This window comes from Cataglyphis hispanica, chromosome 1, assembly GCF_021464435.1.
Source record: "Cataglyphis hispanica isolate Lineage 1 chromosome 1, ULB_Chis1_1.0, whole genome shotgun sequence".
NCBI lineage: Eukaryota > Metazoa > Arthropoda > Insecta > Hymenoptera > Formicidae > Cataglyphis > Cataglyphis hispanica.
The window spans coordinates 8,221,245-8,240,991 of NC_065954.1; the positions used below are offsets into that span (position 1 = coordinate 8,221,245).

At 37.8% G+C, this 19,747-nt stretch overlaps 1 protein-coding gene across 1 annotated transcript; it reads right to left on the reverse strand.

Annotated features, from left to right (window-relative positions):
* Nucleotides 1-737: 737 nt before the first annotated feature.
* On the reverse strand, nucleotides 738-1,898 carry LOC126851225 (calaxin-like). The gene is made up of 5 exons (XM_050594953.1): nucleotides 1,772-1,898; nucleotides 1,489-1,649; nucleotides 1,330-1,410; nucleotides 1,052-1,162; nucleotides 738-926 (listed from the first exon to the last, which is right to left on the reverse strand). The coding sequence occupies exons 1-5, from the start codon at nucleotides 1,896-1,898 to the stop codon at nucleotides 738-740; spliced, it is 669 nt and encodes a 222-aa protein (XP_050450910.1).
* Between the last annotated feature and the right edge of the window lie 17,849 nt (nucleotides 1,899-19,747).

Genomic DNA, 19,747 nt, shown 5'->3' on the forward strand with positions numbered 1-19,747 from the left:
GTATCCCACAAGCGGTCTCTATTAATCGAGAGATCGCGGAGCAGGTGGACCTCATGCGATCCTTACAAGAGAGGAACACAGCTGATTTATCCTTGACAGATGCCCTTTCTCTTATCCTTCGCACTTTTTAGATTCGTATCATTCTCCATCTCGCTACATTTTTACGATATATAACTAATAACGCAGTCGCGATCGTCGATCGATAAGTCATGATAAATAAGACGCGGATATGTGGATCGATTATCCATTCACTGATTATAGTAATAAGATTTATGACGATCGCGCGAGCTCGTCGATCGAGCGATCATGGAAGCAATCGATTCAATTGACCCTCGCTTGACGATCGTATCGCGGATGCAGACTGATGCGATTAGGATGCGGTATTATCGCGGTCCATTAGCGATTGTTTGCGAAGGAAACGGACGAGTCAATTGCCATCGTTCGATGAATCATAAAGACCGTACGTTACGTGGACGATCTAGAAAACTTACTGGAGCGTCGCTCGTCTAGGAGGATCTTTTTCTGTCTGATTTAGCGCGTTTTCCCGTCTATTGCATCGGGATGCACTTTTAGGTTTCTAGCTTGAATAGCTCTTGGCAATATCGTTCATACGAGGTTATTGTATACACGTATTTTTATTATATAAGAGATTAAAGATTTGACAAAACGAGAATCACGATCGACGTTGTTGAGTATTACAATTATACATATGACACTTGTTTCGTGCAACGTACGAGTCAAAATCGCCCGAGCCGATCCGTAAATGTGCTCAGAAATGCTCGTCGCGCTTCTCTAGATGGAAACACTGGTCCCATACATTCCAGCAGCAGTAGATTCCTTTCTTTTACAGCCCTGTAAAATTCGTCTTCGGATATTACACCGTCGCGATCAATGTCGACCTTTTTCATCAGTGAGTCAATCAAATCCTATGATACGCCAAGTCCTTTATTATTATTTTATACGTGCGTCATATTTTTATGAAATACGAATTTTCGCTAACAAAATTCTATGTTCTTATCAATATTATAATATAAATTTTTAATTAATTAACCTTGACAGCATCGTCGGGATCTTCGTCTGTTTGTAGTCTAATTAGGCAACCGCGCATTGACGGAAATATTTGCTCCTTCTTTAATTTGTTGGTATGCCAAAAATCATATACCTGTGTTCCATAAATATACGATTAAATAATAATCATAATTAAAATTTTTTCTTACAATTTTTTCGATAATAGATTAACTTCAATCTTATAAAAATATTATGTAAATGCACAATAAAATCTAAAGGTTTACGTAACGTCGAATATAATTATAGAAAGATGAAGGTTACATTAAAAGCAAAGTGTATCCTCTCGTTTAGATCGCCACGAAGAATTATAGAGAGTCCTTCAATCCATTGTTCCAGATGAATCTATATAGCCGCATAATCATAATCATTTATCATAAAATGCAAATTATCAAACATTTACATTACATTAATTGCTCTTACTTGTAAAATATTTTTCTTGTCAAATATAGCAAAAATTCTATCAATGTACAGGTGTCGAATATTTTCAGTAAAATCTAAACCAGAATGTAAAATGTCTCGAAACACCGATCTTGTCATGGGACCCAGAGCTTGTATTATTTTCCTGTGCATAATAGCTAACGCTATATAATATAATATCAATAAGATTTAATTGATGCTAAATATAAAATATATAAAAACTATATATTTTAAATTAATTTAATGAAAAGATTAGCACTAAAGTACATTTATCTTGCTATATAACCTTCGACTTCTTTCAAGTTGAAGTGAGTCTTTCGCGCTAATTTTTTGAACAGAGCATGATTTTTTTTTCTAAAGACAATTTCCAGCAAAGGTTTGTTTAACGTATCAATGGGTAATTCGACTGGCATTTTGTTCTTATAAATTTATGTTTTACTTGTAAATTTACTGTTTAATTTTGATTGATGGAAAATGTCAAAACTGCCAAAAAATAAGACTATCAATTTTTAATATCAATTCTCTTTAGCTATTTTATTAAATATAGAGTCCTATAATATAATATAGGACTCTAATTAAATATTAAAGATTTTTACATATTTTATATACTTTATTAATAAACATTTTGATTTATTTATATTTATTTTGTAATTATTATTTAAAACTTTTGTTTTTCAATAAGTGCAATAATATTTAAATAACGTGTTTTGTATAATATATAATGAATCATTCTAAACTTTATTTTTTGTGTAATAAGTTTATTAGCTCAAATTAATTGGACTACTCGTATTAATAAAAGATGCGGATTCGATTCCCTCATGTGCCAGTTATTTTGCTTTATTTTTTCCACAATAAATCAATTTACAAATAATTTAAGAGTTTCACAACAAAGAGAAAAATATGCTTGTTTTCAATATAGATTATTAAAATTTTTAATTAAGAACATAACATCAAAATAAAGATTATCTAAACAGAAATAAATATTATCTAAAAATCTTCAGCATCTTGTTTTATAAAATATAAAAACTTTGCAATTTTTTTTATCGTATGTAAAGAATGTAACTTTTTAACTTTATTGATTTCAAAAATGATTATTTAAACAACTGTCTGTCTTTTGTGTTTGAAATCTATGACTCATCATCGATGCCAATTTTATCACATTCGAGATGTATATGTACAAAGGGTGGTTGTAAAAAATATATATACATATGGAATGTTACCACGAAAAATATTTAACGAAATAAAGGTGGTAAAAATGTATAGCTGGTTCTCACGTGGCCGTGAGAAGAAGAAAAAAAAAGCCGTAAGGCCGTCTATTCGAGAAACATGAGCGAGAGGACGAATGAATTTCGTCGTGATAACCGATGAGTCGTGAATGCTCAGCACGAATTCGTTTCACGGGAGCCGTTCGACCGGCATAAAATACGGCAATAAAGCCCCGCCTAAGTATATCTAATGACATCATTTGGTTGGCAAACGTAATAAACTGGCACAAAGCTACAGGGATTTCGTCGAGAATGTAAAAACGCGGGAACGGCTTAAGACGACAGAGAAAGGATAAGTTCGTATGGGCTCGCGCACGTTTTGCAGGCCGCGTGAGAGGACATGGGAAGGTTGATGAGCGAGGGAGGAGGGTGGATGTCTGGAATTTCGTGCGAGACCAGAGTCCCTGGCGAACAAAAAGGAAGGGAATACCCACCTCCCAATCCTTTCTGCTGCCACACGTGAACGCTCGCGTCGTTTTAAGAGAAATACGAGAGACTCGGGGGCCCTGATGGCGCGCTTCAGGGTGCATTGTTTGATCGGCCGGGAAAGCAAATCCCCCATTGGCAAACGAAATGCGACTGATCCCCTCGAGATCATCAAGCCTTACTTCGTAAATAATGGCCGGAGATTTTTACGTGAGGTCGCGTAATACGGTGATTTTTTTTTTCTTTTTTTTTTTTTCTCAAGAAGAAATCACGAAAGAAGCGTAGGCTCTCTCTTTCTTTTTTTTATGTAAAACTTTTCTAATATTTTTATATTATTTCTCGCGAGCGGCTTAAAAACGATCGGTCGGACAGCAAGAACGAAATGTACAAGTCCTTGTTTCAAAAACATTATTCATTATAATTTGGAGAATCTCCTCGAACCCACGTGACTGTGTTAAATCTAATGGAGTCTGGCACATCATCACGAGTTCCATTCCCAAGAATTTTATAGCACATCGAATCCGTCTGTCGTACTCACAAAAAATTGTCCCGATATACTTTCGCGTATTCATCTTGGGCAGCAACGAACTCGAGATATATCACCAGAGCGCACGTCGCGCACATTCGCAGGAGAACGCCCTTTTTTTACTCCCAGTCCCTATAATCACGAGCTCATTAGTCCCCGCCGGCGGATAATTTACGAGCTGGACGTTGCTCGCGCGGCCGATCGCAGAGGGATCACATTGTTTCGCTTAAGTAGGCAACGAGCCCGCGAGAAGGGCGAGGGATCGCTTTCGCGAAAGGCACTGTAATATCCCTTTCGAGACAGAAGGATAGAGTGAGAGAGAGAGAGAGAGAGAGAGAGAGCAAAGATGAAAGGCGCGCGAGGAGAAGCACCTTGTGTTGTTCCACAGTCGGGCTTGGAAGGACTGTAATCTTGGGCTATCTAACGTTGTAAATGCAGCGAGGTGATGATTTGCGACCTCCCTGCAGCTTCGTGGGGAGGATTGGCGTGTATAGGGGTACACTCGGACCTTTAGATTCAATTTCGCGGGGCGTCAGCCGCTGACGCGACGTCCGCCCACCTTCCGTGAGACGTTGATGTACGACACGGCAGATCCGCGGTAGACTCGGGACCCCTCTAGAAATTTTCAGACTCGAATCCGAATCGGCCACGGTGTAAAATAGCGACGCGATAGAATATATGATTTTAACAGACATGTTCGAAAAATTGTAAAAACTTCCCAATATTTATTTCTTGGGGAGTAAATCATGTGTAAATTGAATCAAAAAATTACTTTTGTAATAGCAACGTTTTTTCTTTCTATTTAATTTTTTCGTAAAATAAAAATATCCAATTTTATAATTTTAATTTTAAGTTTATATTATATTGTCGTGATTTTTTAAGAAAGAAGATAAAAATAATAATGTAGACAAAATAATATGTCTAGCTAAAGGATTATGGATTATGATGACCGTGAGAAATCAAGTACGTTCATTTGACATTCACCATCCTTGAAAATACCCGCATAAATATTACTTTCTGTCGATGCACGCGATGTGGATACATCGATTTCGCATGGTATGCCGGGAATGCCAAGTAGAGATGCAACAATCCTCTCTCAATCATCGAGAAGATCGAGAAAGGCTACTCAAGCTAGTTGAGCCTTACGTAAGCGCAGTCGAACGCGGAAAGTGGCGTGTCTATCACTCAACGTACATACTTGCGTCAACATACACGCACTTATATATACACGTGCAGATAGAACATGATATTAAAGTCGCTTCAGACTGATAGATCCATGACTTCGTGTATGAAAAATTTCTCTTTGCATTATTATTTTTTAATTTAAAAGATATTTGAGATAATATTTGAAGTGAAAACTTAATAATTTAAGTGTTCAAATTAAACTTTATCTTATCTATCTATGCTATTGCGATACCGATGTCATTTATGGCAAATCCAACCAGATCCAATATACCACGAACTTATACGCTGGACTTTCGTGCTTCGCACGAGTAGCGAGGATATTCATAGCTCGGCGCGAACAAGCTCTCCTTCTACGTCATTTACAAACGGCAAGCGGTCCATCATAAATTTAGCGCGCTATCGCCTGCTGCGATCGTATTTATCTAACAAATAATTATTCCTGATTATCTCGCGGGTGATGCATGCCTCGGCAAACAGAGATCAAAGATACGGCGCCCGACATCCCGTGGGCCTTTGTTTAACGCTTAACCAGCCGAAAGGTACCGGGTCAACAATTTCGTTTTATTTACGACGTAGTGGTGATGGTGGTATTGGTGGCGACTAAGCTGGTCTGAACTTTAGTTCGAGAGCGGGATGAGCGTGGGTGCGAGGGTTGAGCGCCTATTACCACGGTTGCCTTGGGGGGTAGCCTATCCCCCCATGTCTGCTGCAATCAAATTTTAGAGTTATTGCCATGTGACTCCACGTGGGCCAGCTCGGAGCAACATAAACCGTGGAGGCATCGAGGAATAGACTTTCTCGTAACATTTTGTCACGGATTATGCTCGTATCGCGAGTACAGTACAAGTTCGCGAAGCTTTAGAAATATGAAACGCAACAATTGCAATCAATTGTTTGGAAAAGTAGTTGGAATATATTATGAATGCATCGACGTATTCAATTTGTATTTTGATATTATCTAAGATTATATAATTTTGTCTTAAAAAATCTGCTTTTTTCTAATGTTAATTATACTGCATTTATAATATATGTATATAAATCCATTTATCTCACGCAGAACTTTTAAACTTCACCGTCATTTAAATTGTCATTTCTATCAAGGACACTTGGAACTGTAATTATGGGCAGTACCAGCCGCGAGGGGACACGAGGATGTCCTATAGTGGTCACCTCGACGGATTACCACTAGATTCGAGAAGAAAGCGAGATGGGGATATCCCTAAAATTTGAACGAATGTGAACGATCGAGCAGAGTGTCTGAGAGAAACGTATGGTTTAGCGACGACGGGAGTGGGGTTTAACGTCTCGTGGACACGGAATCGTTATGTAACAACATCGGAGTGAGTTGTACGACAAATGTCGAAGAAGGACTCGAACTAAGTGAACCGTGAATCGTTGGGATCAACGGGCAGAGCGAACCGTGAGGATTTCCTCTCCATGCCTTATGCCACTATTGTCGATGGGACACCTTTGGACGTCATGCCGCGGCTTTGTGCAACTGCGAGGCTCACGAGCAGCGATGGACCAAACATCCGAGCTTTTCCGAGGAAAATTGAATACGTGGGTGGCGGAGTCACTCCCTGGCTGAGACCTGAAATCCATCCTAATCAAGAGGCGAAGAAACATGACCGGTCAGATTTGTGTAAGATGATGATTAAGCAGAAACGTATTTGTATTCCGCGCGTCACCAAATATGGATAAATTCACTTCTACAAAGTAATGAATGAAAAAAATATTGCGATAAAAAAATAAGTATATATAAAAATAATTATATGAAACCTTTCAAGAGTAATTTTAATAAAATATTATTTTCTTTTTTTTTTAAATTGCAACTTTTTATATTATATGTATAATAAAACCAAATGTGTGAGCAGATTTTCCAAATATTTTTAGAACGAAAATAAGCCCAACTATATGTGCTTGATAAATAGCAAACGATTTCCGGTTTATATTTTTATCCCGCAAGAATTTGTCCAATCCTTTTTATAAATGAGAGGAAGATACCGACAAATGGGGTGTTAGATGCTTGTTATCTAGGAACGAGATGTTTAATCGTCATCCCAGCATATGGGGACAGTCGTTCGTAACACCCCCTATCGACGCGGCATGGCTGAAAAATAACATCAGCTTTATCACCGCACCCATGACTCGACGTAACGCAAACGTGTTTCTTAAACGGTGGTAGGCGTCGACGTGTTGTGTGTCTAGTTGCGGAGCATGTCGGTGAGCGCGTCGGGGGAGCTGAGGATCGAATGGATAAATTGCCTAAGTCAACGAGAAAAATGAGAAAATTATTTTGGATCATTTAAGCGCATTCGTGTTTGTTCTCGCGTTAACTATCCTGTTACCACTCTGTTCTGCCTGCGGTTATTTATATATTGAGTCTAAGGATAAAGAAAAAGGAAGATCTTATTTTTTTTTCTTATCTTAGATCATGTACCTAACTATATATATTTATAACACACATATTTATTTTTATATAGCATATATTTTTTATAATATAAAAATGAATAACATAATATAATGAGAAAACTCGGGCGTTTTCTCTAGATTAGATATTTTTGATAATCTTGTGAAACCAGCTAGCAGATGTTCTTCTTCGAAGGAAATATTTAGTATACAAATGAAAGGAACACGTTCCTAATTTTTAGTCTGGCCTATACCCGATCCGCATATCCGAATGCCACAATGCCGTTCTATTTCCTTGACGCGCATACAATCGCGTCATAGTAATCCTGTTAGAAGACGCTTCGCTGGTCAGAGGACACCCCGCTGAGAGGGTAAAGAGAGGGTGTTTCCTCAATCGTATCCAATCGATATCACGATCTACGTTGCTCGTCCTGATTTTTCGCAAAATAAATTTCGCTTTACTCCGCAAACTTAAATCTAATAGCGCGTATATTGTTAACTATCTTTAAAAGTCTATTTTTACAAATGAAATTATTTAAAAATTTAATTACATTTTAATTAAAAATATATTATTTAATCAGTTTAATTTAATGTATTTTAATGGATTATCAGATATTTTATGAATGTTATTTATAGAAATGTCTCTTTCTCTCAGTATTTATTTAACGTAAAATCATCGATACATTTTCAGTGTAATTCGCTTATTATGATCGCGTACGGAATACTTTTTTGATAAGCGCCTGGCAAGGAGTTTTATCTCTCGAAATGAATCCTGTACTGCGTAATCCTTCCGTAGTAAATTACACTTTAGAGAAGACTTTCGCGCGGAAATCGGTTCAGAGTCGCATTAAGTCCCTTACACCCCGTATTATGGAATTTGCTTGTAAACAAGATTTAAGGATTTGTCCCACGAGCAGAAAAATATGATAAGCCTTTCGTTTTTGGCGTCTCCTCTTCTTCCTCGATCTCCTTGCGATCCCCGTCCTGTCTCCGTCTGTTTATGAAACGTAAAACCGTGAAAAAGCTCTCAAAGAGGATTTTAAACTTAACCGCGAAGATCGTCGCGAATAAGGTAGATCGCAAGGGGGCAACATGGAATTTATCCTACGACTCGTCCGCCCGAACGGCAGGATAATTTTACGGAACATAATATTTTTAATCCACTTTTTTTTTACCGAATATCAAGCACACATTCGAGCCAATTCAGGAAATTCAATATACAATCGACGATATCGTGTTTCGGCATTTGTATTATTTTCATCGCGCGAGAAAGGATTACCGTGAATGGCTGAATTTTTTAATCCCAACAGGCGAGCTGTACGCGCGCGTAACACGATAGGCACGATAGATCGAGGTTTATCGATCTTAAATTACCGATACACCATCGAAACTAGGTCGCACACTCGTATGGATCTTCTTCTGCCGCGAGCGAGTGTTCCGGGAGGAATCCGAGAGCGGCCTTATTGAGGATTATCGCCGTTGAACGTCGATTAATGCCGAAGGAAGGCCGGTCACAAAGAATTCTTTTTAAGACCGACGTGAGCTCATCAGAGCAGATTTCTTTCTCCTTCCCTCTTTCTTTCTCTCAATTAAACTCTTGCTTTGTAAGCCGCAACTCGCGATATAATTCTTGTCGGATTTTACATTTTATGAAATAATGCTTTTATCGTAGAAACGGGAGGCTAACGAAGATTTGCAAAAAATGTTAATATGCGAATGATGGTAAAACTGGTTAATTTGTCGTAATGATCCTCACCCAAAAACAGCCTGCAGAATTCCTATAATTGCGACTTTGTACCGAAACTTTCAAATTAATGATTATTTCGCGATGGTTACCTGCCAAGAATGAATCGATCGTCCGGATCGCCAACCTTCGCCACCGAGACTATTTATCAAGCAGATACATGACCGAGTCCTTAATTAAACCTATGCATATGGAATAATTAGAAATACCTCCGCGCCTCTGCTTGCCCATGCTAGACAAACAATTTGTCTTCAGCCAATCTTAGCGAGCGGCGACAAATTAAATATCGCAGAAATTCATTTGCATACTTAATCACCGCGATGCTGTTAAGCATGTTGTTTAGCACAATCTCTGTGCACAATAAAACGATCATTGTTAAATAATTAACTAATTTCTGTAACCTTGTATTTATCTCCTATATAAAATATTTTTCCCCCAAATTTTATATAACAAATTTTTTGTTAAAACAATCATTTCCTATAATATATAACTTACATACATAACAAATTTGTGTCATTATATCTCTCAAGAAGCCAAGAGAAATCGAGCTGTAAAGTTTCTACCTGAACCAGAGTGTAAAATTAGCGGGACGTTATCGAACGATCGTTTAATTGACGGCTGAAACAAGTGTTAATTTGATGGTGCTAAGCAGATGTCGATCGATACGCATCTTTAATTTCGTCCCTACCTATCGGTAAATGCTTGGACGAGATAAGCTTCGTACTCACAGGTCCTGTATCTTGAGCACGCTGTTTGCTTTGTTAATGTGTTGTTAGTCGATGCGAACATTGTTCCAATATCGCCTTACAATGTCCAAAGTCACCATAGTATATATCATTATCAAGATAGGATAAAGCGATTAGTGTAAAGTAAATGTATAATACACTATTATCAGTAATATTTGCTCCAATTAATAAAACTGCTACTTATTAATATATTTTAAAATTGATCCATTTAAATATGAACAATCTATTTTTCAAGCCTATTTCTTTCTCTCTCTCTCTCTCTCGAGAGAGAGAGAGAGAGAGAGACAATATTTCGATTAACAAATCTTTTTCATCAATAGAAAGTATCAATGGACACAAAAAATAAAAATTCTCTCCTCGCGTATAAATCAAAAACTTTCTCCAGGAAACATTAGCTCGTGGATCTAAACGTTAACAATTGCGTTTCGCGATTAAAAATTGTGGCTATGTGTATAAAAATTGAACAATTGTATATAATGATTTGCGGAGGATGCTACCGCGCGGATTTTAAAAGAAAGAAAAATATATCAAAAGCGAGCGTTCATCTGTCTGATAGTAAAAGCCTTTCCTCCCTCAACTTCTCTCCGCGAGAAACCAGCCTCGTTTCTTTTTTTGATATTTATGTACCGGCAATCACGGTCTCTGGCCCAATCTCTCTCACGGTGAGAGCGGTGCCATTGATCGCCTCGATCGCAGCCAAGCGCCTTCGGGATCGCAGTATGTTACCCGCCATAGTATGGACCGGTGCCATCTCGATAATTTAAAATTAATGTTTTTGATCCGGGACAGACCAATGTGATCTTGATTATTTTGAAGCACGATCGGTCTCGCTGCGAGAGCGCCGCAGGACGGACCGCAGTGGCGCTCACCGTATTTTTTGCGGAGGATGAATGAAAAATAAAATACACACGAGAATTTCCCCTTTGCTTGGAATAAATGTATATACGAATTAATTTTTTTTTTTTTTTTTAACAATTTTGAATTTAAGGTAGAATTAACTGTTCTGTTTATACAAAAAATCGTAGAAACTTTATATACACGTGCAGACATTTTTTAAATTTTATTATTGTTGTATAATAGTCATTATGATTTCATCAGATATGAGTTTTAACGTATTAATATCAATTTTTTATATGGTAAAGTGGAAAAAGAGGGTTATATATATTCTTCTCATTTTTGTGAGAACCTCTGATACGACCTAAGACCTCGTGGAACCTTAGCATTACGTTTATGGATGTAGTATCATAATGCAATTTTATTGACCGTATTAAACAATAATAACCTTCAATCTCGTAGTACATGACCACTCGGATTTTATTCGTGTTGAAACGGATGTATGAATTGTTAGCATTGTCTTGCGCGCGGCGAGAAAATTTCTTGATCGAGGCGAAACGAATGAGAATTACGCTAATGGAATTGGCAACAAACGCACGTATCTTACACGTGAGATACGTCGACGCAATGCCATGGAACTTGATCGAGCTCTGATCGATGAGATTAATCTTGAATTACTCTTTCCAACATTATTTTTTCTTGATTATAGTAATAGCGCAGCGAGATAATTTCATCTATATTTCTAGTTTTTTTGTTTTTTGTCCAAGATGTATTTTCAGAAAATAATAGGACAATAAAAAGACTAAGAAATTATTATCAATTGCTATAACGTGCGTATAATACGTAACATGAGATCGGATTTTTATTAATATTAATGAAACTTTTATAGTCTTTGCGTAGAATCAACTATTCATATAACTAATATTATATTTATTTAAAAAAAAATAAACTAATATCCAAAGACAAAAAATAAAATACGCAAAAATAACAATAATTATAATAAAAATAAATAAATAAATAGTTTCCTCATTCTCATCTTGCGGTCGACCGTTTGTACACAGTATTGAAATAAAAATAAAAAAAAAATAACCGAAGTAAAGATGTTCTCTCTCTCTCTGGAATTATTCAAGAGTAGATGTCCTATTGAAGATCTCCGGGCCTATAGGGACTAAGTGACGGAACAATAAGCACTATTCTTACGAAAATTCTCTCGCTAACCACGCGATGGTCACGATGTTTGTCCTGAAACTTTTGTGAATTTCGACGAACTGCATTTCATTTGAAAAGAAATCCGATAATATTTTCAAATCGCATCCGGCTACCTTTGGAAAATATTTTCTTGTCACCATCGATAATCATCTGTGATCAGAAAGATTAAAGTATAAACACTACTCTTTGAGAATAAGTGAACGTATGAAACTGCGTGTTTATTTGTATGTATATGCCAAAGCTAAAGCAAATAAATTTTGAAAAAAATCGTTGAATGCAGTGAGAATTGTACAATGTGTAAATAAGTAAAGAGAAAGGAAAGTCTCTTTTAAATGAAATAATGTTTGCTGCCATAACATAATGGCAAAGAGACATTTATAAATCGCAGAGACGTCTTGACTTATGCCTGTTCAGTCTCGCCTCCTCGCAATCTGTTCAACAATCTATAATTACAGATCCGTTATTACAATCTCTCATTATATGTCGACTAAGACAGGTACGTGAATTTTTATTTCGGACAATCACGTGTAATTCTTTAATTTTTATAAATATTATATTTGATCTTAAATATCATTATGATATTACTAAATTACATTATATTATATATTAAGTAACAAAAAAAAATATATTTCTTTTTATTTTATTTAAATTCTAAATATAAAATATTATGACAGCTTATAGTTACGATTTCTCCTCCTTTAATAATACTCACGATTTCGAGACGAAATTGTTGAAAGTACATTAGACTCCGCAATATGCACTCAAGATGTACGAAACGAAGGAAAGAGAGAAGGTTATTTCTATTCTACGGAGAACTGGTTCTACCATTGGCAAGAGGTAAGCGCGCGCCGCGCGTGCCACTCGCGTGTGTCACGTGTCCCGGAGGTAACAGGTAAGAGGTAACAGGTAAGCGGCTAGGTCTAAAACCGCAGGTATAGAAACGCTCTCCCACTCTACGACAAGAGTGATCACAAACAAAGCTTCAACAGTCATAAATTAGTCGGTTCTAAATATTTTTCTAACGCAATCTATTTGATAATTAATGTTGATTAATAGCTTATATTATCGCGTCATATCAATAATCTCATACGTTACGCGTGTAAGATTTACATTATTACGGAGCTGTATGAATAATATAAATACAAGCGAGAGGTACACGCGAATTCCTCGTTCTCCCTTTCTCCGTGTTATGAGATTCTGCACATTCTGCGGTTCGCGGAATCGAGAAGATGCTCCTTATTATTCCACGTAGGCCAGCTTCGGTACCTACATGCGTGCCGCGCCGTGGAGAGTTACATACCGCGTTAAAGAATGCTAATTTTATTGCGAATGCACGATCTCGACTCTCGACTATACCTTCATCTACACCAGGACGCTGTTGTTCGCTTGCTTCAATATTGCGCAATAAAATCAGCTGACAAATATAAGAGAAGAATACGTTGTGTGTCGATGAATGACACTTGAAATTCCGACACGACGTTACGAGCACATTACAAGCCATCCGAAGATGAGAATGTCTTTCCCTGACACGTATGAGATGAACGCCGTTATAATTTTTAATTAAAAGGCCCGCTGAGGAATGCGCGTAAATCGATGTTAGTGAACAGGAGTGTCAAAAGACGTATCAAAACGTCAATGAATTTGAAAAACGTATTTTACTTTGTTTAATAGATATCTAACTCAATCCGACACATATATGTGCTTTGCATTGGCAATAAATTGGCGCGCGAGAAATATCCGAGAATAATAAAAGACACTTTTTTGCATTTTTAATCGAACGTATCGCAAGATGAACGATATTTAGTCCCATTGGCTTCTAAGAATGCCCCCTTTAATTATGAATATGCATGAGGTTTCGAAAGAAAAAGAAGTCGAGATGCTTTCTTTATGCATCTCCCGCGGCTTCTACAACAGTTTTTTGTGTTTTTCTTTTTTATAATAATAATAGTAGTCTAAGCAGAAAAAGAAAGAGAGATAAAAAGAGAGAAGGACGCGATGATGCTAAAATATTTTATCAGATTGTATATATCTTATGAAGAGACATATAAAGAGATCCGCGATAGGAAACATTTTGCATGGAAAGTGTTCGAAAACACTTAGGAATTAATTAAGTTGTCATATATAGTAAACTTACAATTTTTTATGAGCACGCCTCGTCAATTCTTTTGACCGTCTTTTTGAATTTAATCACAAAAGAAAAGAATTAACAAATAGTAAACAACAAACAATTTTTGATATTTTTCTGACATTTTGCGACGATAGTTTTGAGCTCTTTGTTTCAAAAGATGAAACGAAGACAGTTCTTGATTGTTATTTTCGATTCAAAGGCGTGTACTTTACGGATGATGTACTCGGTGATTGACGAGCAGATCGCAATTAGCGACATAAATTTTATAAAAATTTCTTTTTCCGAAAAAAATAAAATCAAATCAATAAAATGTTGACTATTTGATCTGCATATACATGAAGAAGCGCGATGATGACTTCGTGGTTGATGCTTCCTCACGGAAGGAATCAATCTAAAGTGTACAATTCGCGTCAGCACAATGTTCTTTACAGACCCGATAATTACATTAGCCGCCGCTAATGTCTTCGTGACGTAGTACTTCATCCTTCGATGACCTCCGATCTTGAAGTTAATGCATATTCTCGACAGCGTCTCGCACATTGTATCCCGCGAGTCGATCAATTTAATTACAGCTTATCATATACGGTGGCACAAGACTGGCGAGGAATGCATAATGCGGCCGCTCGCTCCTCCCTCACTGCACGATGCAAATTTACCCTTAATATCGTTAATTATAGGCCGCCGTTCAAACATTTTCGTTATCGACACTTTGAATCGGCTATTTTGGACCCAAATCAAAAATGACAGCCGTGACGTCTGCGCCTTCAGACAGATTTTCCCTCGCCCAACTATTTTCTACTTGCGTGTTAAACTGCGTTCCTTTGACATGGGATCGATCGAGGATTTCGATATGCGAAAGCAGATGAGATCGTGTCGGGGCTTTTAAGAAATGTCTTCCTAAATCCGTTCTTATATTGTTAATTATAGATCATCGCGATGTAAAGACGCTTACCTAATTATCGAAACGTCAAATTTTAACGGAGAATCGTAGCGAGAGCTACAAAAAAATGACATATTAGATTTTTATAAAGAAATTATTCGAGTATTCCATTGTCATTGAATTACTCTGCATTGCATAAAAAAAAACAAGCTACAATTCTATCTTGGGAAAGAAATCACACTAGATTTATATATATGATTATTTAATTATAATTATTAATTTATATATTATTTTAATGTTAATGTTATGTTATGTAATGTTAATGTTATGTTTTGAAAACATAAAATGTGATATACGTAACACTTTAAGAATAATTTATTAGCCAATTTTAAAATAAAGTAATTAAGCTATATGAAATACAGACAGATGCAGCGACTTTTAAAAGTCATTAAAAATAATACATTTTTTTTCTTGGTTCTATAAGCTATTAAAAAAAAAAAAAAATAAAAAATCATTAAAAATTATTCCTTTTCTTTTGCAGCGTCACGTAGGGGTAAACTGAAAGAATCTGATACCATTCTCTCTTGCCTTCTGCTCGCTGCTAAAACTATCGTGTTGCTAAACAAACGCCGCGATTCCTTTCTATCTCTTTTTCAACGGCATTCTCTGCCGCAGGGGCATCCTACGAGAAGCGTGTCATTACGAGAGCATAAAAGAAATCGTCGATAAGGAAGGTGTTGAAAACGAGATCGAGATACGCAAACTGTCTTAAACCGTCTAGCATCCGAGGTGTTAAGCGGCTCACGGCAAGGTGTGTTACGCGCAACATATGAACACCGGATACTAAACGGTAGGCGTTCGCAACGTGAGATTTTCTTTATCAGCCTTGCATAAATCATCGACTAGCTTTACGATTCTTCGTGCTAGATAATTCTACAAGATCGCAGATGATTTTTAACGATGAAATGATATTGCATATAAAAGATTGCGATCAAAAAAATAATATGTCCCATTATATTTAAATGTGACAGCAAATCTTTTTATATCAGATAATTCAGAGAGATTGTGTTGTACTTCAGAAAAAGAAAATGTAATGTGTAATTATATATGTATATACGTAGAATATGTATTAAGAATGAAAAAATTGAAATTTTTAGCTGACGCTTAGAAGCTTGGCTCGATCCTAGATCTTGATCTGCTTCACATTCAAGCCGAGATTCTCACGCAATGCGGGCGTCGCCTAATTTTAACAGAAGAACTCGTAGCCGCAGGCGATTTTTTGCGCGGACCACGAAGCGTGGAATTAACCGGTGCTTCCCCCTTTTCTAAAACCAACACGTAATTATCTCACCGGCGGTTGCGCTCGGGCGATTCTTCTTGCCCTGGCCTCTTTTTCCGCCGACAGGTTCGGCAAGCGACGATACCCGATATTTACATGGCAGGTGATATCAATTATCGCCCGTGAGCCGTCGATGCCCCGGAGCTGAAATTGCAGCCGAATCCGAATCTTGAATGGTTCCTCGCCAATTTGCTCGATTCGCGCCTTGGTTACTTTTTTTTTTTGCATGCCTCTCTAGTATAGTTTGATGTATCATAACCAGGGGTTTGAACAACCTAAGATTCGCAAAGTTCTAAGTCACCTGACAAAGTAAACGATGAAAGAATAATCTTGCATGATTCTCGGAAATTTTGGATAACGAGCATGATTCTTGACAATGTAGTAAACCTTCAAATGTGTTTGCAAACTAATAGAAATATTGCGGAACACAATTGTTATATATGTGACCTAAAATTATTTTGTAAAATATATATGCATTTATTTGTTCGTTTTCTAATTCTCGTGTAAAAAATATTCAGAAATTCTTTTAATGGTAACAAGATATCGATCATAGCTTCTTCTTTTTGAAATTCAAGAAGTGGAGTACCGTACTTTCTCGTGTACGAAAAAAATCGCGACTCCCACGCGAACGCGCCAATGTGAGGACGGTCGATTTGTCTTGTTTTCTTCGAGACTGAGGCGTAACGTTCCGTTGCAGCTGAAGCAAACGGTGACTCGATAAGTACCGTGATGGGTCCCCCTGGGACAAAAACAAATAATAACTCGGCCACGAGAGGCCCTCGGTTACCTACAACGTCCGGCTGAGGAATCCGTCTCTCTTTCTCTCTCGCCTTATTTGCAGGCGACTATCGCAATTTTGAAAATGGTTGTCTCATCACGAAGAGAGGGAGTGCCCGGGTCTGGGACGTCGTCGATTACAGGGCGCGCCGCACGCTCCTTCGTACTTCGGTGTTGGTTTTCGAGCCTTTTGTGTTAAAAAGACACGCGTAATCATCCTCCCCCTGCATTCCCTCCCTCTCGAGTCGATGCCTTTGCGAACATGCAGAATCGGGAAGAGGGAGACGAGGGAGAGCGCCTATAGTCTGTCCTCCCTTTCGCTCGCCCCGTGCCGCTTCCGATCGCCCGTAGGGCCCCCAGGGGCCCGCAACGAGCCGACTGGCCGACTTTTTGCCACGTCCGGAACTTAGCATACGGAGTCATCGTGCGTATACTTCGACACAACAGGTGTCGGGGTAGCCGGCTTTCGAGAGCGCGCGCAGGAAATTGCAGGACTCGCGCGATCTCTCGCGCCGCAGCTGATCGGTCGCGTGACTTTGCATGCGCCGCGATTACGCGCTCGTCTTCTCCGCCGCCCTCATTGCGCGCGGTTAATTTGTTGCAGCAGAGGCGCAATTCATCCGCGACGATATGACGGCTTCATTTAAGGGCGGTGGACCCTCGAAGGGCACCTGAACAAAATAACCAAACAAGAGGCGGTAACCTGAGAGAGATAATAAAAATCTATCAAAATTATTGATGAGGAATCATTTTTCTGTCACGCAATTTTTTAAAGTACTTCTGAATATTATGTGATATTTTATTATAGTAATAAAATATTTTATTTTATTACTATAATAATAAAATAATTATTATTATAGTAATAATAATAATATTTTTTATCTATTTTTTTTTGCATCACTCTCGATGCAATTCACGTACCAATGAAAAATATCGTCGAAAAAGAATAATTTAGTGTCCTTAGATGAGAAAAAAAATTTTCGGCCAAATTTTACGCAACGACGCAACGCTAAACGCGTGGTTTATTTTATGATTTATAGGATTTGTCATTGCGTGACCGCGCAGTGCGGAAAGAGGGTCGTTATTAACGCGACGCACCGACAAAAGAATGCGCGCGCGCACACGTGTGTGCACCTGTGCACCATCAGTCGGAAATTGCGGATGCTTCTTCGGCCCTCAAGTATGTTTTTAAAAGATGCGATCCGTTTTTGCGTTCCAAATCGGTTTGTCCGCAGAAACGTCCTCCGCGCACGGACACGTGTGCGCGTCCGCGCACCAAAAATGGGCTCGTTTGGTCTACAGCAGAACGAAAGAGGAAGCGGGAGAGCCACAGGAAGAGATTCGATGAGACAAAAAGGTTGAAGCGCTCCGACTACAAATTCGTTTCTCAGCAAAGTGGCAGCTGTGCCAACGGTAGTGGCCATATCAGCCTATCACAATAATAAAGATGATTCCCGGCAACGTGTATATTATTGATCGATTCACATTTATCATTTTTTATATATTTTTTTTTTTTTGTAAAATTTGCTTCTTGTAGCTTGAAATTATATCGTTTTTAACAAATGTATATGTAAACTAATCATTAAAATGCCTAATTATATATTATCATCTGTTTATCCATCAAATTAATTTATTTATCGATGCAACATCATTATCTGTTTGATATCATATAAAAGAATTAACGAGCGTTTGTAAATATAATTTTTGCCTCGGATTATTTTTCTGGATTAATGTACCGCGATAAAGATTCGAGAAACGACATTATATAAAAGCGACAAATAAAATGCACGGCTGTGCGACTTACGATTATATCGTGACGAGAGACAAGGCAAAGAGAGGCAAACGATGTCCTCCCTGTCCCATTTCACTTCACATTTTCGCGCCTGCTTAATAAGATCGAAAAGAGAAACGAATGGAAGAAGAGCGGAGCGACGATCGGGCAGTCATTAAGATGAATCGCGGAGCTAATCGCTGTCGCTGATGGGACTGTCTCGCGGAGTCAGCCGGCGAATGGCCCGACTGACACGTCAACAAGTGAAACACTTTTTAAGCCGAAGAGTGTTCTGCCAAGAGTGCACTTAAGGACAGATGCAGTTTACACGTCGCTACTGCGTGCGCGGATGCGCCGATGGGAGATGGAGGATGATGGAGGAATGGAGGATTTCTGATGGGAATGGATTCGTTAAAATAAAATAATGTATGAGATTACGCGAATTCTACGTTAACATAGCAGAGCGAACGTCATGGGAGTTACGAGATATAGTCTTCACCCCGACGAGCACTAATTACGAGCTTCAAGATTACCTGCTTCCTAGTAACGAAGGTCTACCTTTCAAGGGCAAGGATCGTGTAATCTAGAAGAATCGTTCTCATAAACGTGGATTGACGTGGGTGATTGATGAAGGCTCACGGTGCCAAAGCACCGCCTACACGATTTTTATAATTAAAGACCGGGATACTAATAGTTATTTTACCAGTTCTGTCTTACCAACGTACAAAGGAGAAATTAGCAACCCTTTTGAGATGAAGGAAAACGGAGTATTGAATTAAATTAATTTTATATTTTAATTAAAAACTTTAATTAATTCACCAATGTGAGTTTGAGTCGGGACGATCTAAAGGTAACACTTAAAAATATTTAAAAATAAACGTTTTTCACTTACAATAATATTTCTTCTTAAATGAATACAAAAAGATCGCATTTCGATCGAAAGATCGGGTATTGAGAAATTATTTCTCACTCTTTAAGAATCCGCAAGAGGAATTTCTCTTCAAAATTCAGTAGGAACAAAAA

Bases quoted from the DNA above. Each gene is read 5' to 3' on its own strand.
- LOC126851225 (XM_050594953.1), bottom strand. From the start codon at position 1,898: ATGCCAGTCGAATTACCCATTGATACGTTAAACAAACCTTTGCTGGAA. The intron at 1,163-1,329 runs GTAACCTTCATC...TATGGAACACAG, and splicing joins GGATACACTTTGCTTTTAAT to GTATATGATTTTTGGCATAC. The intron at 927-1,051 runs GTTAATTAATTA...GGCGTATCATAG, and splicing joins ATCCCGACGATGCTGTCAAG to GATTTGATTGACTCACTGAT.